Raw genomic sequence first — 20,066 nt, forward strand, 5'->3', positions numbered from 1 at the left:
TTGTAAGTACAAACATATATGTTCCAAGTTCTACTTTTATACTTACATTATGTTATCTTAACAATAATGTTTTTTTATATACCCTTCTGGTAGGACACAGATGAATATGGGTTGCACACCTTTCTTCTCTCTGCTGTGTGCACAAAGGGATGTGGCACCGGTATGTTATTGTTGCACAGGTTATATAATCCCTCTTCAATTTTACTTTAGTTGTGTGTATGTGAATACAACTGGGGTAACAAAGCACTAATATTTTAGCATTGTGTTGTTCCTTATGCTAACACAATACACATATTATGCCCATACTCATTCATGCTTCTAGTATGCTTACATACAATGTTATTGGTGCAGTGTAACATGTACATCCATATGATGTGTACACCAGCCTGATTTACATTTTGAATGTCATGAAATATACATGGTGTTGCACATTTAACACCAAATACACACTTTGCTGTGTTGTTTACGGTACTGAAGATGGCATGTCAATGTTTGCAATTTATATATTGTTCCTTTGCATTATAGGTATATCTCCAGTATGACTGATCATGGTATGTATATTTGCTGACATCTCTCATAAGATGTGCCTACATCAATCTTCCTATAATTATTTGAAGTCAAAACCCAACATATTGGTTTAAACACAAATGTTACATATATGTACTTTCTGTATCATGTATATGCATTTAGCTACTCTTGAGCTTTCATGTGCATTGTATTAGAAAATGATTACTCACATTTCATCACATTTTATGTATGTTTCCTTATAAATTCCATTAATGTAATATAGAGGTGTTTGGAGACAAGGGGATAACTGTAGTTATTTCTTTACTTACGGGAGATCATTCATCACGGATAAAATTGACTGATCATAAAACTCCATGCATGAATGCCTGCAATCACAACAATGCGTACTACATCTTATATTTAGCAATGTTGGTGTTTTGTAATGCTAGGAATTAATAGTCAACATTAATTTAAATTTGTGACATGTGTATGTATAAGTCACACGTGTGTGGATGTGTCCTACATGTACCAAGTGTTAAACTGTTAACAGAGAAGACAAATTTGTCACTAATGTTACTGTCATTTAGCATTTATAATTTACCAATATGACAATGTTGGTAATATTTTTGCAATATAAATCACGTCACTTCATCATTATCATGATGATAATTATCAAGTATTGTCACAATTGTAACGTCAATCACGTGCACATTAGCATAGACACACTTTGTAAGACAACTGTTTGTGTCTGTATCAATTTGTGTAGGATCCATGTATAACACCGACAAATGATAACACCAGCTTTATTATGGTAGCTTATATCATCATATTGACTGTACTATGTATTTTTAGAACGTTTAATAAACACAGTAAACTATAGTTAGTTAGGTTAATGAAATATACACAGAAACGTACTTCATTACATGATGTTGATGTCATAATCAGAACATCATGCATTGTAGGGGACCACAACATCTGGCCAATAACATTATTTGCTACAGTCCCAAACCATTTTATCAACATACCCATGTAACAAGAGATTTTTAACAAGAAATGGCTAGTTGGTTGTAAGTGTCCTTTACATTGGGAGAAGGAGTGGCTCAGTGAGTAAAGACACACACTGGCACTGAGATTTTGAAGCAGGGGAGTCTGGTTCAATTCCCGGTGTCGGCTCCTTGTGACCTTGGGCAAGTCACTTTATCTCCCTGTGCCTCAGGCGGCAAAAAATAAATTGTAAGTTCCACGGGCCAGGGACCTCAGCCTGAAAAATGTGTCTGTAAAGCGCTGTGTACAACTAGCAGCGCTATACATGAACATGCTCATATTATAATTATTATTATTATTATTATTGTTACATAGTTTCGACAGTCATACGTTCCATTACACAATAGAATTCACAAATGTGTTAGCAGAGTGGGAATGGTTGTTATATATAAAACACACCATGCCATAAAATGATAGTAGTCATTAAAGAACACTCAATAAAAATTCATGAGGCACTATTTTGCAACATCATTATGTTAATTAAGTGCTTATGCAATATAGGCATAAGGGTATCACATTTTTAATTGTTTGTTAATAAGCGCTGCAAGCAATATAAAATTAGTTCCATATGTAGTATAGTAGTCGGTGGCTCCTCCTCACAATCATCTCATATAAAGGTAGACTCTTCTGAAATCATACATTGATCCGATTGTATCTTCCCCGACATCTCTGAAATACAGCAAACACATGATGGTCAAAGATGGCACCTTACTATATATGTATCCGTGACAACGCATTACACAGCTCTATATGATTGTGTACATACACACGTCACTCACTTATATGTTAGAAGTACAAGTGTACATCAGTATGTAATGTTTCTTTAAATTTGTAGCAGGCATAACTATGTATATGATGTGAACGTTGCCTGTATACTGAAAAATGTGCGCGCACATCTTAGTGTGCGCACGCACTTCACGCTTGGCTGCACTAACTGTTAGCGCATGCGCAAAACAAAGCGTACGTTGTGCGTTCAATACATCTTGAAAATACCATTAAACATAAAATCTTTATTTCAAATACAATGAATACGAAACTACATTCGTTCTAAACGAGTACATCTGTATTATTTTTAAACAGACGTGTTTGGACAGAAAGGACGGCCGATAACACAATGCGCAAATGCAATACGTGTGACGTCATGTTAAACCAGCGTGAAACGCACGCTAACACTCCTCCCACTCAATTAACATTCGGCTAACGCCCAGTGTACGCCCCCACTGTATGACACACTGCAGTTACCGTTACTATAACAAAACATGACAGCCAATAGGCTTTGAGGCGCGCACGTCGCTTGGGGGCGGGACTTACATCCGTAATCCTTTTTAAGGACGCCTTGGGCCATGACAAGGGTCCCACGTCATACGTGGTGGACCCGCTTTTAAATGTTGTAGATGTAGCATGATAACAAAACAGGTATGTGTTAGAGTTATGGTAAAATGTTGCTAATATGTTTAAAGTGATAGGAAAGTACGTATATTTATTCCGTCAGCAATGTGTACTACTCTTTCAGGTTCTACTATATTGTATTCGGAAACAATTTGTTTGTGATCGCTACATGTTATGCAGTCTGCTATGTTACGCTGTATCCACGCATTGAAAGGGAAAATGGTGGTTAGAAAAAAAAAAAATATTTAAACGCAGAGTCAACTCATAACGGTTGTTATATTTGCCATTCTTCTAGAATTAACTCTTCGTCTGGCTGCAACTGGTCGCTCCAGAAATGCAAGGCTTTTTCATCCACGCTTGACCCACCCGCTGAATCCAGTATGACACACATATCCTCCATGAAGCGCTCATAGGAATCGCCACTGCTTTCTTCAAACAATTGGTCGGGAGGTATGTTCATTTCTTCGGGTACCCATTCCAATGCATTTTCAGCTGAAAGGCTTGGTACATAATCATAGTAGTTATGTTCTTGTACAATGTGGGTTTCAGGAATGGAGGGTGCAGATATTGCAGCAGGTATCGATTCACACGGAACAGTAGTAGCGGATCCATTGCTATTGGCATTAGGAATAAATATGCCTTTAACCACAATATATGTGCCTTCTTTCACGGTGAAATGTTTTTCTTTGGCAATCTTCCAGAAACCATAGTTGTGTTCTAGCTTATCCTGCACACGTTCAAAAAAGTCATTAGTTGATAAAGTGAATCTTATTGAGGAATTAAAATTGCGCGCATGCCGACGGTTTTGGTAATAAGGATATTTTGCTCGAATCAAATCATAGATTTGGCGTGTGCTTGCTTGGTGTCCGCAAGTTGATAAAATTGCTTCTGAAATCATGTATTTATAACCTAAATTCGGATTCATAATTGTCACCAATTCATCAGCCATTGCAGAGTAGCACAAAAGATGTGTGCAGGTATCTGTTCTTTGCTCATCAAAATGAAACTGCTCAATGGCTAACAAATTGCTGTGTTTCCTTTTCAAGGTCAACAAAAGTATAAACTGTAACTCCTTATTTCAAACGCCAATTGGATTTCTAGTTATAATTGCTTGAACATTTGTGGTTTGTGATAGCCGCATGTGGGACAAACATGTATCCTTTTTTTATCTCGTTTCTGAAAACATTACTACACTTTTCATTCAGTAACATTGAGTTTTCTTGCAAAATAACAAAGAGCAGTGTGTGAAAATAGTGCTTAGACAGCCATATCAGTAAATACACACACCTGCAAAATGAAATGTTTTGTTCCCACATACATTTCTGTGTGTATTTGAAAGTCTGGTTAAGTCCCTGTCTGCATGAATTTAAATACGTGTGTATCTATATATATATAAATATATCTCTCTCATAAATATATATATATATATATATATAAAGTGTATATTGTACTATATGTATATTGTGTGTATGTGTATGTGTATGTGTATATATATATATATATATATATATATATATATATATATATATATATATATTATATATATATATAAAAAATTTAAAATTTTTTTTTTTATATATATATATATATTATATATATATATATATATAAAAAAAATGTTTTTTTTTTTTTTTTTTTTAAAATATTGCTGGAGTACACACAACATATTGAGCAGTAAGTAGGCCTTGTATGAAACCTATTTAAATGGTGATAAACATGAGTGAATTAAGTAATAAACATTTGTTTGCACCCAATAATGTTAGAGGCTCACACTTAGTATAGTTGTCAAACATTAGGCCTGTATTATTAAAATAGTGTGTTTTCACAAGGAAGCATGAAGTGTATGTTTTTTGTAAATACATCTATGCCAGTTTAGATAGTACTATATATACACACACACACACACACAGACACACAGTGTGTGTCTGTGTGTGTGTGTGTGCATATATCAATACATACTACATATATATTAGTATCAATTCAGAGATGTTCTTGAAACAAGAACACATAAATGATTAAAGGACAACATTACAATGGCCACCAAAGGTAAGTAATATTTAACACAAAATCCTGCTGTACACGTACAAGAAAGATGTTTGCAGTTAAATAGGTGCTTTTATAATTGCATGAAAATAATATGCACATGCAATGATTACATCAATTAACACACCCAAATGCAATGTTTTGCTGCAAAGTCAATGGCAGCTTCTCTAAACTTAGCAACTGGCTCCTGGTGGACCATTACTGAACAGACGATTAAAACATAAATATTTATAACACTATTCATTAATTAGGAGTGTTAACATTTCCAAAACTTCACGTGTACAAAAACATACTTGAAAGTTTGGAAACAACACAGTCTTCAGCATACATACAATAGTAATTAGATAATCTAAAGTCAACAAAACAAGGCCAAAGACATATTTTCTGAATTATAACATTTATTTTTTTTGTTCCTTTTGCGAGCGAGTAACAGGCCTGCTTGTTGTCTCTTGAATTTTCCTTTTTCTTTTGCCACCAACTTTAGGCACAACAGAGCCACTTTGAGTGGCCTCTGGCACTTCACGGGCAGGGCTTGTGGCCAGTGACTCACCTACAGGGCTTTTGGGCAGTGACTGTTCACCTACGGGGCTTGTGGCCAGTGACTCACCTACAGGGCTTGTGGCCAGTGACTCACCTACAGGGCTTTTGGGCAGCGATTCACCTACAGGGCTTTTGGGCAGTGACTCACCTACAGGGCTTTTGGGTAGTGACTGTTCACGGACAGGGCTTGTGCCCACTGACACATGTGAGCAAGTTGGTAGACACTGCACAAGTGATGGTTGGTCTGTTTCATGTGTGTCTTGTTTTGTTTTTGTCGCCTCCTTTGTAGGTGTCTGCTGCTGAATTTGTACAGATGGCAGCGGTAGGATGTCATCAGGAACCTGCACAGCAATGTCTGCTACTTGACCGGTAACATTTGGGCCTGGTGAATGAATATCAGATGAATGTGGTGAAAACTGACCTGCATGAACAGATCCTGGCTGTGAGGTGTTGAATTGTGGTACATTAGTCATTCTCCAGTAATTAGCTTGTGTTTGCTGAACAACTAATGCTTCGAATGAGGTGTTGATTTTTTGCAACTGTTTAGGCACTTCAATGAAGACTCTGTGGAGATGTGCCAATTGTGAAACTGTTTCTTCCTGCAGTGCAATCATCCTTTCCAGCACTGTCATCAGGTCAGAATGGCGACGATTTTCTGCTTCCACAATTTTTCCCTCAGAAGCTACAATTGCATCATATGTGGTATTTGCTGGACGTTTTGGCGGTAAAACAGTTTCAATTGGAACCTCTTCATGGTCACTTGCTTGTATTTGTGTGTCTATGGCGGCGGCGGCGGCATCATCATCATCATCATCATCATCATCATCATCATCATCATCATCATCATCAAAATCCTCTTCATCATGTTCTACAAATAAATGTACACATTATTAAATGGCATGTTAATCTCTGCTGTGTTACTATGTAATTGTACTGTGTCATAAGTAACAACTAACATGTTTCCATACGTTTTATAACCTCACATTAAAAACTACCTTGACTTAAGAATAATGTTTGAACTCAGTATGAAATATGAGTGTATGAAAACTTGCTGTAAACTCACAACTCCTACATGATAGTTAACATCACTAACACAATACAAGTTGGCTTACACTTCATTTTCACTGACACTAAGTAATCCTATTTAAAGAAGATGTGCAAAACAAATAATGAACATGACAACATAACATATAGAAGAGCACATATTATATGGCCACCAACTGATACACTCACCTTCTAGGTGTGTTGAGCTGGCTGACCCAGGTGAAGACACTTGTTCAGTCTCAGGTGACACATGTCCTTCAGGGGCAACTATATATAACAATAACATAAGTTTTACATTTACATGTGTAAATATTGAACAAACAGTTATTGTATGTTCTGTATTTATGAGTACCTAACAGCATCATTTCCTTAACCCAAAATGTGTGTGTGAAAGTGAACATAAATAGTTGTAATAACAATGTACATGCCTGTGTACTTAGAACTTTTGAGTTCCCTAACATAAAACATACTATGTTCCTGCAGTAATGCGTGAGGATAAATAGATTAAATTTGAACATAAAAATCATATGTTGTGTAGTGATATCAGTATCATAATGTACATAACTATCATGAGATGACCATTCACAATGGTTATCATGAAGGTGGTCATATTGCACAAAGTGTTGTTTTTGGTAGAGGATGTGTGTGGTACATTAATATAAGATGTGGCACACATGAATGTGGCTGTGACTAAACAAGACAACACATGCAGTGTGTGATAATGTGTCGTTGATAGTAGTAGTTCAACTATAGATATGAGTGAACTAATGTGTGACGTACGGTTTGATAAGTAATGAGTTGTTGGGGCATTTAGTAGCTAAAGTGAAGCTTTCAAATGAGTGTGATTAACTTCAGTTGTGCTAGTCAGGTTGTAATAACGGTATTCCCTTCCCCAAAAAGCCTAATCAGCCACACCTTTCAATGACTTGAAACAGGTGAAAATGGTGTGAACTAAGTTGACCCTAAAATGAGGCTGTAATTAGTGTGTGTGCTGAACCCCACCCCCTCTGTTGAAGTGTATGCTGTGATGAGATATTAATTGCAGCTGCTTTAACACAATGGTAGATGAGCTAAATAGTCGTGTGCAGTTTTTAAGTTATGAAAACAATGACATAACATATGATACGTGTGCCTCATTATGCTGTCTGTATATGAGTTAAAGTAAAAATGGACCTTTTCATAAACAACTATAGATGTGTTAGTGCAAGTGATGTTTGTAGGCCGTTGCATGCAATATATTTGATGCATGCTTAAAATAGGCAGTAATGTCATGTTTGTCGGAGTAAAATAAATAAAATACACAATAATATTCTACATATTTCTGTTCTGTACCTGTAGCTAGTAATAATTTCTCATTAACATGTGTTACACATGTGTACTACCCTGTTGTTCCCCATCTTCGCCCACCATCAATTGCTTCCACTGCAGCAATGCATTTTGGGAATTCACATGTAAATGAGCACGCAATGGCACGTGCTATATTAGTTACTGCTTTTAGTAGGACTACAACATATATGTCTATTTTGAGATATATATATATACAGAATCAGACATATACATATATAGATGCAGGTATGCTTATATTGTGAAGACAGTATAAAAAGCAGTGTAACTATGCAAAATAACTGTAAGCAACGACACGCCTAGTACAGTAATATTTCTCACCTGGTGGAAATTGTGAGGGGTAAATTCCTATATCACGGTCACCAGGTAAGCCTTCCACGACGACGGGAAGTAATTTTGCCCGAAGCAGCTCCTCCAATGGACTTAATATGAGACGTTGTGGTGTGGGCCCACCTCCAGTGCCAGTAGCATGCACGCGTTGGTGTTGTATTTTCTTTTTCAATTTGGACCTAATATCATCAAATCTCTTGTGACAACTCCGCTTGTCCCTCACATGATTCCCACACGCATTGACACCAATGACTATTGTGTCCCACATCTCTTTTCTGCTTGCTGAACTTGTCCGCCCTTGAAAAACATATAAAATATATGAGGTAAATTAATAATAATATAAGCACCAGTTTCCTACACTGCTAGCTGTTCCAAGAGATAGCAAACATGCTGTTTTAGGTGTAATATGTGAAGCACATGAGCATTCACTACTAAACCTATACATGTAAGCAAGTTTGCATTCATATTGTATGCAGTTATGGCAAATTGACCGCCTGTGTTTAGTTGTCCTTGTAAGGCATGATAAAAAGCTGTGTTTCCAGACTAATTAACATAGAAAGATATTGTGAACCCATATTTGCATATGAACAAAACTCAGATGACCTAGGATCACATGTATTTGAATAATAAATGTAAAGGTACACTTACCTAGTAAATGTCCATATATACTGTCATAGTGCTCCAGAATGCCAGTGACAAGAGCTGTATTTTCCTGGTCATTGAAGCGAGGATTACGTGGCTTCTCCACACGTTTCTTCCGAGCAGGTTTAGGGTCAGAGCTTGGCTGGTGCTGACTGGACTCTCCTTCTTCCAATGGAAGAGCCTCCAAAAGCTGCCCACCAGCAAGCACGCCACCACCATCCACCCCATCTGTAACTGCGCCACCAGCAGCACTCCCAGCACCAGCACTCCCACTCCTAGCACCAGCACTCCCACTCCTAGCACCAGCACTCCCACTCCTAGCACCAGCACTCCCACTCCTAGCAACAGCACTCACACTCCTAGCACCAGCACTCCCAGCACTCCCACTCCCAGCAACAGCACTCCCACTCCCAGCAACAGCACTCCCACTCCCAGCAACACCACTCCCACTCCCAGCAACACCACTCGCAGCACCAGCACTCCCACTCCCTGCAACACCACTCTCACTCTCAGCAACATCACTCCCCTGAACAGTACGTTCACTCCGACGCGTACTCGCACGAGTAGCACTCCCACTCCCACCGGCATCACTCTTCCCACGCTTTGCGGGCATACTTCCAGCACTCACAAAAAACAGACAAGAAATGTACAGGCAATCACACGAAACACTTCCACATATAAAACAAGACAAAGATGTAAACAAAACAACAAAGGACAAAGCTCACCCAATACACAACAAGTCTCTCAGTCAATATGCAAATCTTCAATCGTCCAGCTCTGTGCGTCTCTCTCTCTCTCACTCCCAACAACACAGAGAATGAATAGCAGTACACGTTGCCTTTAAATATGGCGCGCAATCAAAAACATGCTTGTTTCGCCTGATTCAGCAAGATTTGTGATTGGGCAACCTAACAGCACCGCGCCACGCACGCCGATACACCTGTGTGTGATCGGCTAATCATCGTGAGAGTGGGCGGATTTGTTTTCGGGTTGATTTTGAATGTATTCGGCACTTACTGCATACGGAGAGGAAAAATCGCCAATAACATGACTAATCGGTAAGATTGCCGATTTCACATAATTGACGCTTACTGCATGAGGCCCTAAGAGTGATGTGGGTACTCTTTTAATTTTGTAAAATGTTATTTATTCTAATGAAATATTTTGAATCAATTGTCTCTTTACTCAAACAAATATTTGAATGTATTCTTTTAAAGTCAGGTCAAAAGTATACATTTTCTACATTATAGAAAATATAAAATTATTCTTGCTACTTAAATATACTGTACACTACACATTCGAAAGGACTTGTTTCTAAATCGGGAGTTAATATTTCAGTTTTCTGTCAAACTCCGTTTTTTTGCAGCATAGTGGATCAAGTGTAATGTGTTTGCCATTACAAATTATATACAGTAAGAGGCATAGTTCTGATTTACATATTTTCATAAGAGTCCAAACTGCTCATTTTGTACTCAGATTTATTCCCGTTTTCCAATAAAAGGGAAGAAAAATCAGCAAAAAAAAACCTGCTGGTTTTGTTTATTGAAATAAAACTTTGGAAGAAATAGAATGTTAATATTTATAATATATATTACATAAAGCAAGTAGAACAATGGCAGTAGGGATTGAATATACTTTCCATAAAAATCCATACAATTCTATAACTATAAACACATTGTGCTGAGCCTAATTGGGAACAAAGTAAACTTTACTCTTTTATATTCCAGCTTTTACTTATAAAAGGACATTTTGTCTTTAATGACAATATGTAAGCTGGCCAAAAGCACAGAAATATTGTATAACTTCTGAAGAATCTCTTTCCAATGTACTGTATGAACAAAAAGATAAAAAAATCTGCATAATTAAAAAAAAAGAAGTGTACACTCTACAGGATCACACCAGTCACAACCTCCCCTAGAAACAAGCAAAATACCAATAATGTTAGGGACATGCTATAAGGCCACCAGGGTTCCTCTTATTCCTAATATAACATTGTTCCAATGTCATGGGGCATTCAAAGGGTTGATAAAGACAGTGGTCAACTTCATAACTATGCAATTTAAGTGGGTATAATGTAACTTAACAGCATATAAATTCATATGTCCTGTACATTGGTGTACTGTTCGGTTATTGGGACAGATACTTCTTGTACATTGGGGTACTGTATGGTTATTGGTACAGATACTACCTGTAAATTGGTGTACAGTATGGCTATTGGTACAGAAACTATTGTAATCCCTTGGACGAAGCGCATTATAGGAGTAAACTCGACATGGCTATGTGACTAATGACACCTGAAGATGAGGTATCATTGGCAAGTTGCCAAAAATAACAGTCAGGCTTTGCCAACTGGATTAATGGATTTATATCTAAGAGTTGAGTCAAATGGGAGGGATGCAAATGGACCATTATTTTATTTCAGTTGTATGTGTGTATGTCTTTATTTATATAGTGCCACCGAGGTACATAGTGCTTTACAATACATGTGACGTAATATTATAACACATAATGGGAATAAGCCTTTCAGACATAGAACATTAGGAAAAGGAGTCCCTGCCCAGAAGAGCATACAATTTTAGTGGTAAGTGGGGAAAATTTACAGAGACCGAGGGAGGGTGTTCTAGTAAGTGCATCTGCAAAGGACGATGTTCAGTGCACATGAGATGTGTAGTATCAGCCCGAGTAGCTACACATATGCTTTGTTAGAGAAGTCTGTTCTAAGAAAGATCCTAAAGGTGGAGAGAAAGGGTGCCAGTGGGATATTGGGGGGAAGGGCATTCCAGAGGTGTGGGGCAGTCAGTGAGAAAAGCTTTACGTGGGAGAGGGATTTAGATACAAAAGGAGTAGACAGAAGACATCATTGAGCAGAATGCAAGAGTCGGGCAGGTGTACAGCGAGAAATTAGGGCTGAGATGTAAAGAGGGGCAGAAGAGTGTAAAGCCTATAAAGAGAGTAACAGCATTTTGTAAGTAATACAGGATTTGATAGGAAGCCATGAGAGGGATTTTAACAGGAGAGACGCTGTGAGAGATTTAGTTGAGAGTAAAGTAATTCTATCTGTAGCAGATTGTAGGGGAGACACGTGAGAGGCAGGAAGGCAAGATAGAAGGTTACAATAGTCTAGATGGGAGAGAATGAGGCCTGCGTTAGAGTTTTAGCAGTCGATCAAAAGAGGAAAGAGCGTATTTTTGCAATGTCCTGAAGGAAAATACGACAGGTTTTAGCTACATTGTGAGTATGTGAGGAGAATGTGAGGGAGGAGTCAAATGTGACACCTAGGCAGGTATTGAAGCAGACACATTGTATCTATTGCTGTATTGGGGTAAATTCACTAAATGGTGAATTCTTTAGCATAACTTAACAGCTATTTAAATGAATTGTAATTATTGACCATGGTTGCCCTTTTCTATTTTCTAGGCACATACTCACTCTATTTTCAACACTGTACTCACTCTATTTTCAACACTCAACTAAAAATATAACTTTTCAAAAAACCTTCCATCAGTACTGTACTGTACATCCCCCATATTTCCATTTTAGCTACCTGTGCATGTATTGTACATTACACTTTGACGCTTAATTTTTTTTATACACATTGTTACACACACACACACATATATAGATATAGATATAGATAGATAGATAGATAGATAGATAGATAGATAGATAGATAGATAGATAGATAGATAGATAGATAGATAGATAGATAGATAGATAGATAGATAGATAGATAGATAGATAGATAGATAGATAGATAGATAGATAGATAGATAGATAGATAGATAGATAGATAGATAGATGTATCTATATATATATATGCAAATGACCTTGGAGCAGATATATAAACAAAAGGGAAGGAAAAAATTAGAAAATAGTGTCTGTGTAGGTAAATATGATAAATAAATAAGAAAAGCACTTCCAACTGGAGATGGTATATTTGTAGTAGTTCATGTAATGAATGCTAAGGAGTATAGATGCCAACATATGGAGAAGATACGGTAATGGCCAATTAAACCAATACTCAACCGCTTCAACAGGAATTAAAAATTCACTCAGGCGTCACCAAACACTCCACCGTAACTACCCTGCTAAAAGTTTGCAATGAAATCCAGTGTGGAATGGAACAGGGACAACTCACTGATGCAGTATTCCTAGATTTTGCAAAGGCTTTTGATACAGTTGATCATGCTATCCTGCTTAACAAACTCCAGAGCTCTGGAATATGGAAGCATGGTTTAATTTTAAACTGGTTTCAGTCCTACCTATCAGGAAGATCCCAACATGTGTCCATCTCAGGCTCTAACTCCAACCCCCTGGATATCACCTGTGGTGTCCCGCAAGGCTCTGTTCTGGGGCCCCTACTCTTCTCAGTGTTCATTAATGATCTTCCCACAGCTTGTAAGGAAGCCTCAATACACATGTATGCAGATGACACAATCCTATATGCACACAGCCATAGCCTCTCTGACCTTCAACACATACTTCAGTCTGACGTTTTGAGACTCGAAAACTGGATTTCCCAAAACAAACTGTTTTTAAACACTGACAAGACTGTAACAATGGTATTTGGGACCAAGACTAAATTCTTAAAGCTTCCAGCGATTGAGCTCCATATTAGAACCAATACTAACACCACCCTAACCCCTGTCACTAGTTTTAAATACCTGGGCTTATGGTTTGACTCTCACTTAACATTCGGAATGCACATTGATACCCTGACAACCAAGACCTATGCCAAACTAGGGGTACTTTACAAGAACAAATCCTCCCTAAGTCTCCTGGTCAGAAAGCATATCGCACAGCAGATGCTGATGCCAATTATTGACTATGGAGACATAGTATATGGCACGGCACCTCAAACCCACCTTAGCAAACTTGACACCCTCTACAATTCAATTTGTCGTTTTGTTCTCCAATGCAACTACAACACACATCACTGCAAAATGCTCAAAGAACTAGATTGGTCATCACTAGAGTCTAGGCGCAAAGTTCACCTTTCCTGTCTTGCCTTTAAATTCTTTATGGGCAAGCTACCCAGCTACCTGAACAAGCTCCTCACCCCTACCACATGCAGCATTTATCACTTGAGATCAGACTCCAAAAGACTGTTCATGGTCCCAAGGCTCAACAAAGTATCCGGCTGTTCCTCCTTCTCTTACCGTGCACCCCAAAACTGGAACAACCTACCAGAGACTCTCACATCCACCACCAGTTTAAGTTCTTTCAAATCTAACAAATCTAACATCTCACATTTTAATCTGGTCTGTAACTGTTTCATTCGCCCATAACATATATTTTCTTTAACTGTGCATGCAATGTCTTGTATATAATGTATACCCTGTTCATTTATGTAACTGTATTTGTAACCATGTATTATTTGTCTTAACTCTGTGCCCAGGACATACTTGAAAACGAGAGGTAACTCTCAATGTATTACTTCCTGGTAAAATATTTTATAAATAAATAAATAAATAAATCTAATCCAATGGACCAATAGAAAAAGTGTGCTATTTCCAATGTAAGTCAGAGATAAATCGTGCAAAAAATAAAATAGAATTTATTAAAAAAAATTCAACATGAGAAATAATATCTAAGCTGTAAAAATGCAAATATGCAAAAAACAAGGGAGAGAGTTCTCTATGGGATCAATAATATTGTAAATCACAGTTAATGTGTATGAATCCTTGTATCCATAGGATGTAATATATAGAACAATACGTATGAATTGTAGATATTCTGCCAGCAATTTTATAATCACAGTCCTCCTTACCATCCACAGTGACGATCTTCTGGGTGGTTGGGACCAGAGTAATAAGTTCATAACTTACTCTATAGATAGCCGGTATAGTCCTGGCTTCTCCTCCAATAGTTACATAACCCGTGGGGTAATCACCATATGTTTACTAACAGTGCGTTAGATGGAGATCTTGCTTACCCTCTCCAGTGACCGTTTTTGGTGAGGTGGAACCGGAACTGTATAACACGTTACATGTCCTCCCACACCACCACTTCCACGTCACGTGGGGTAGCTCAATTCGTGTCTAGCGAGATCTGCCTCTGGCTCTACTGTGAGGCACTCACGGGAGATTTGGCACTCATACAAGAAATCCTCTGTTCTCCCATCAGCCAGCAACTGATGTATTATCCAAGCAGAAAAGACAAAAAACTGCAATATTGATCCTAAGTCAGTGCTCTCTCCACAATCGTCACCCTACGCGTTTCAACTCGTAGTCTTCGTCAGTGGTTACTGATGCACTACCTATCCCTGTCTAATTATATAGGCACCTCCTACCTTACATTGGTTAATCAAAAATTACCTAAACACCCATTTGTAAATGCTGATTAAAAGAAACCAATACACATGAATCGTACCAGATATCAAAACATAAAAAGGCATTTAATTATATCCAATTATAGACCAATTAATTGCACACAGTAGATCATACCAATTATTTAAGAATAAATAGTATACATTATAGTAGAACGTAACTGGCCCAGACATATAATTACCATACCGCAAATGGTTTCTATCTAATACCAAAACACTTCACATCATTATATAATATTAGATATTATGGATCAAGGGATCTAAATAGTGGATATTTGACACAATATTAGTTATCAATTGGGAATGGCTAATCTACCATCAATCCAAATTATAATTACTGGAGGGAAAGAAGCTAATGTATTAGCTTTATAATATTGATAAATGGGGTCAGTACAAAAATTGTCCATATTCAGGTTTATGATTTAAATTCAAATTCAATAATAGCTCAGTATGGAATCAGCCACTTAACTATATATTAACCTGAAATACCTAATTCACACAATACAGTAGAGACAACACCTATCATTAAGCTGTAACTATCTATCATTAAGATTATTTTAGAATTAAGGAGACACCAACTAAAAATACCTAAATCAAACCTAACGCTCACTATATGTTGATCAAAAAGTATTTGATTTGTACTGTACATTGGAATAGAGACTATGCACTAAGTTCTGATATGCACTTATTGCCAACTTATCACCAAAAAAGCGTACTGCTATTCAGTAAGCCCCGATAAGTTGGCGATAAGAGAGCTTTTCGGCAAAACTTTTTACTAACAAAAAAAATTCCAAACATGTGGCGATAAACCACTTATTGCCAGCTTTTCAAACTCGTGCTATTCTTGTAGCCCCGATCAGCTTATTGAGGCTAATAGCGGCTCTATAATTGAGATTTCCTCTCAAAATCGTCTCGCCAGGAAAAGTTGGCAAGAGGGTGTGAGAAGCTGCCAATAAGCGGCGAGACGGGACTTAGAAAAAATAATGCATTTTCCTGCATCGGATTGATGCTGGGAGTCTCCAGAGCTGATATCCATTAATATCAGCCCCGGAGACCACCGGCATCAATCAAATGCAATACAAATGCATTTACAGTCAACTTCATTACCATAGCGGCTAACCGCTAAGGCAATGAAGGGTTAAGGAACAACAGCAGCTTTTTGGGGGGCAGAGGGGGTGATGAAGTGGGTACTTGGCCCTTTATTCACCCCCTCTGTCCCAATAAACATTACAATATGTATTACCCACCAATACACAACCCAACCCCTTTGCACCCACATAAAACCATAATTTAATTTTTGTATACACAGGATTGATACCAGAGGCTGGTGGGTGTCCCCGGGTGGTCCCTGCAGGTGTCCATGGGCCTCCAGGTGGTCCCCGTGGGTGTCTGGGGGCCCCAACGGGAACCCCGGGTGGTCCCTGCAGGTATCTGGGTGTCCCCGGGTTGTTCCCATAGGTATCTGGGGCCCCGCGGGTTGTTCCCACGGGTGTCAGGGAGCCCTCGGGTGGTCCCCATGGGTGTTCCCTGCAGGTGTCTGGGGGTCCTCAGGTGGTCCCAGTGGGTGGGCAGGGGTACTCGGGTGGTCACGTGGGTGTCTGGGGGTCCTTGAGTGGTCCACATGGGTACCCGCTGGCCTGCGGTACCAATCCTGTGTCAAAAAATAAAATTTGGCATACATTGCAATAAATACACCTCCCTCCCCCCAACACATACAGTACAGTTATGGGCAAAAGAACTATTATCCAGATTTGGATAATAACTCATTTGCTCATTTTTAAATCAAACATTAGCCAGGTATCATAAATAAAGTAAATTAACCTTTCTACTTACCCCTGCCATTATGAAGGGCTTCCTCATCAGCATACTGACCTCTGTTGTCAGAAATAATACATGAAATAAAACAATCTAATGGCCCCTGACCCCTTAATTAACCTAGCGGTATATAACTGCTATAGTAATTAAGGGGTTAACCCACCCTCTCCCGCTACCCACCCGGGAGGCCTAACCACCCACCCTGGACCCAGTATACCCACCCTGAACCCATTGAATGGCATAGTGGTACATTATACCTATTTAATACGGGCATGATAAGCCACTATAGCCATCAAAGGCCCAAAATACACAATAATAAAACACACACAAGCACCTAAACACCCCAATTCAAGAAATAAAAACAATAGCCAAAAAATTCAATTAATAAAAGCACTAATCACAAAACAATTAATTAATTTTAACCAGTAGCAAACAAATCAATGAATTAATAAAACAACTAGCCAACACATCAATTCAAACCAAGAGAAAATAAGAAATTAATTTAAAATGCTAATCAATCGAAAAAATACATAAAAACAAGCCATCCAAATTACAAACTAATTAATCCAAAAAATCAAGAAAAATACAAAAAAATAACACTCAATAGAAAAAAAAAACATTTCTCCAAAAATGCATTGGCTATCTCTGTATTAATAAATTCCCTAAACAGACACAGATTAATACATTAGCAGTCAATGGGCAATGAAAAACATTAAAAGAAAGAAATACAATAAAAAAAACTATATATTTTTTTTACATACATTCAATAGTTTACTAACCTTTAGAAGTGTTGTCCCTCCGAATCCAGGGGTATCAGGAAGCTCTCGTGCCGCGACGTCATTCAACTCAATCAGACACCATCCACCTTGAAGATCTGGACCAGGTAACAAAATTCTTTGATCTTCAATCACCTTCTTTCTTGGTCTGTCATTTCTTTCTTTTCTTCATCTTCTTTCTTCATCTGTTAATCCAAAAACTGAAGACCTTAAATATGGCCTGTGATATCACATTTTTAGGTCAGATGGTATAGCTCCAATCTAATTGGACGCTGTATCATGTGCCCGCCTCTTTTTTTTTGGTGAAGGATGTGACATAATCTCCAAGGGAGGTACGTCACATCCTTCAAACCACATCGCCATTGCACATGGTATTAGAGCCAATGGGCTTGAAGACAATCCCATTGGTTGCTATACCATGTGATAGGTTACCTTTGTTCAAAAGGATGTGATGTCACATTAAATCTCCCCCTCTCTCTCTCTCTCTCTCTCTCTCTCTCTCTCTCTCTCCCTCCCTCTATTTTTTCAATATTTTCTGGGAGGACGCAGGTGTTTGCAGAGGCCCCGCGCTCTTCCCCAAGGCATTTAAATTAAATGAAATGCCAGGGGATCGCGTGAAGCCTATGCAACGCTATACTTACCGAGGTTCAGGTGCTCTATGATGCAGATGAACAAAATATTAAGTGTGCAGCTACTATTATCTACTGTGTAATTAACCCAATAAAACACCACCTGGTGAAGTGAATAAACAAATGAATATGCAACCTCTATATAACTTGCGTCTGCAGCTGAAGTAATAAGGGTAGAGGAACCCCTAAAGCAACTGAAAAAAAAGAACAAAAGCGCAAACGCACATAGTGAAGTATGCAAAGTAAATATATATATATTTAAGGGTAAGATATCTGCGTACATCAGATTAAAAGGTTACCAGCAATTCATGTACATAGACATGGGTGATTAGAAGTAGTGCAGCTGCCGCCAACCATCTGGGGATTTTCTTTACTGCATCAAGGCACACCCCTACAGCTGAAGAAAAGCCTCCGTTTGCGTCCGTCTTTGGGTTGAAGGAGTCTTGAGTAGGACTTTGCTTGAGGGAGGCTTCGTTCTGCTCTCCCCGGCTCCTTGCTCGGCGCCGACAGCGATGGAGGTTAGCAGCTTCTCGGGCAAGCTGTTACCTCAAGTGTCCCGTATTTCCTGTGCGTTCAGCCGCAAAGTGAGGACGGCCGTAAAGTGTGGATGTTTTACCGCACTGTTCACAATCGCGGGTAAATGTCTATGAGAATCGGCTCCACGTAGTAACAAAAGAGTCAGCTGGCACACAGATCAATAATAAAAAGTGATAATTCGGGCTAAAATTTATCCAACGCGTTTCGAAGCGCAAGCTTCTTCATCAGGGATATTAATACATTGAATAAATGGGAAATATATACCCTAATACCACATCTGATTGGTTACTGCTATAATTAGGCTAAACCTATCAGGTAAACGACAAGGTGACTCCCACATGTGTGGGTTTAAGTAGGTCATTAAGACATACATGTCAACAGTGAGTTTAACCCCATCTGGTGTGGTCAGGGTATAAGTACATATATCAAGAAATAATAAGCTTTATTTACCAGGGCACAACATTATATAAACAACCTAAATCATACATTTACATAATTTAAAAATATAAAAATATATATTTACTAGTAATGGGTTTTCTGAAATAAAACAGACAATCAGTTAGTCACGTGAAAATAACAATGCGATTGTGCTTATACCTTTGACTAGTAAGAATCAATAGATCAGGCAGGACATATAGGAAAGGATAAAATTAGATATCTAATTTCCGAGACAAACATATTTTTTTAATAAAGACACCATAGGTCTATATTTTCATTAAGGCCGTAAGGACCTAATGTTTCTAGCTTTTGTATCCAGTATGTTTCTTGGATTGAAACATCTTTTAGCCTATCACCTCCTCGTCTACTCCGAGGTATAAACTTTATCCCTTTATACATGAGGGATGAGGGGTCTTTATTGTGATGGGTAGCGTAATGTCTACTTACACTATGAGTCTGTAGAGCATTCCTAATGTTTCTCACATGCTCTTGTATGCGGAGTTTAAGACTACGTTTAGTGCGGCCCACATATTGCAAGCTGGGAAAAATGGAGAACATAAGTCAGGCCATTCTTGGCTAAGCAATAAACCACTTGGGAACTATTCGTGTGGAAAATGCTGTACTTGCAAGTTCCTTCATCCAGTGACTAACACGTTTAAG

At 38.3% G+C, this 20,066-nt stretch overlaps 1 protein-coding gene across 1 annotated transcript in view; it reads right to left on the reverse strand.

Annotated features, from left to right (window-relative positions):
• Positions 1-5,381: 5,381 nt before the first annotated feature.
• LOC142492425 (uncharacterized) overlaps positions 5,382-20,066 on the reverse strand; it is a 58,330-nt gene continuing 43,645 nt past the window's right edge. The window contains exons 3-5 of the mRNA XM_075595066.1: positions 8,233-8,420; positions 6,757-6,834; positions 5,382-6,391 (exon numbers count right to left, since the gene is read on the reverse strand). Of these exons, the coding sequence (XP_075451181.1) occupies positions 5,382-6,391; positions 6,757-6,834; positions 8,233-8,420 (1,276 nt within the window). The remainder of the gene's footprint in view (positions 6,392-6,756; positions 6,835-8,232; positions 8,421-20,066) is intronic.

The sequence above is a fragment of the Ascaphus truei genome, chromosome 4 (genome assembly GCF_040206685.1).
Source record: "Ascaphus truei isolate aAscTru1 chromosome 4, aAscTru1.hap1, whole genome shotgun sequence".
NCBI lineage: Eukaryota > Metazoa > Chordata > Amphibia > Anura > Ascaphidae > Ascaphus > Ascaphus truei.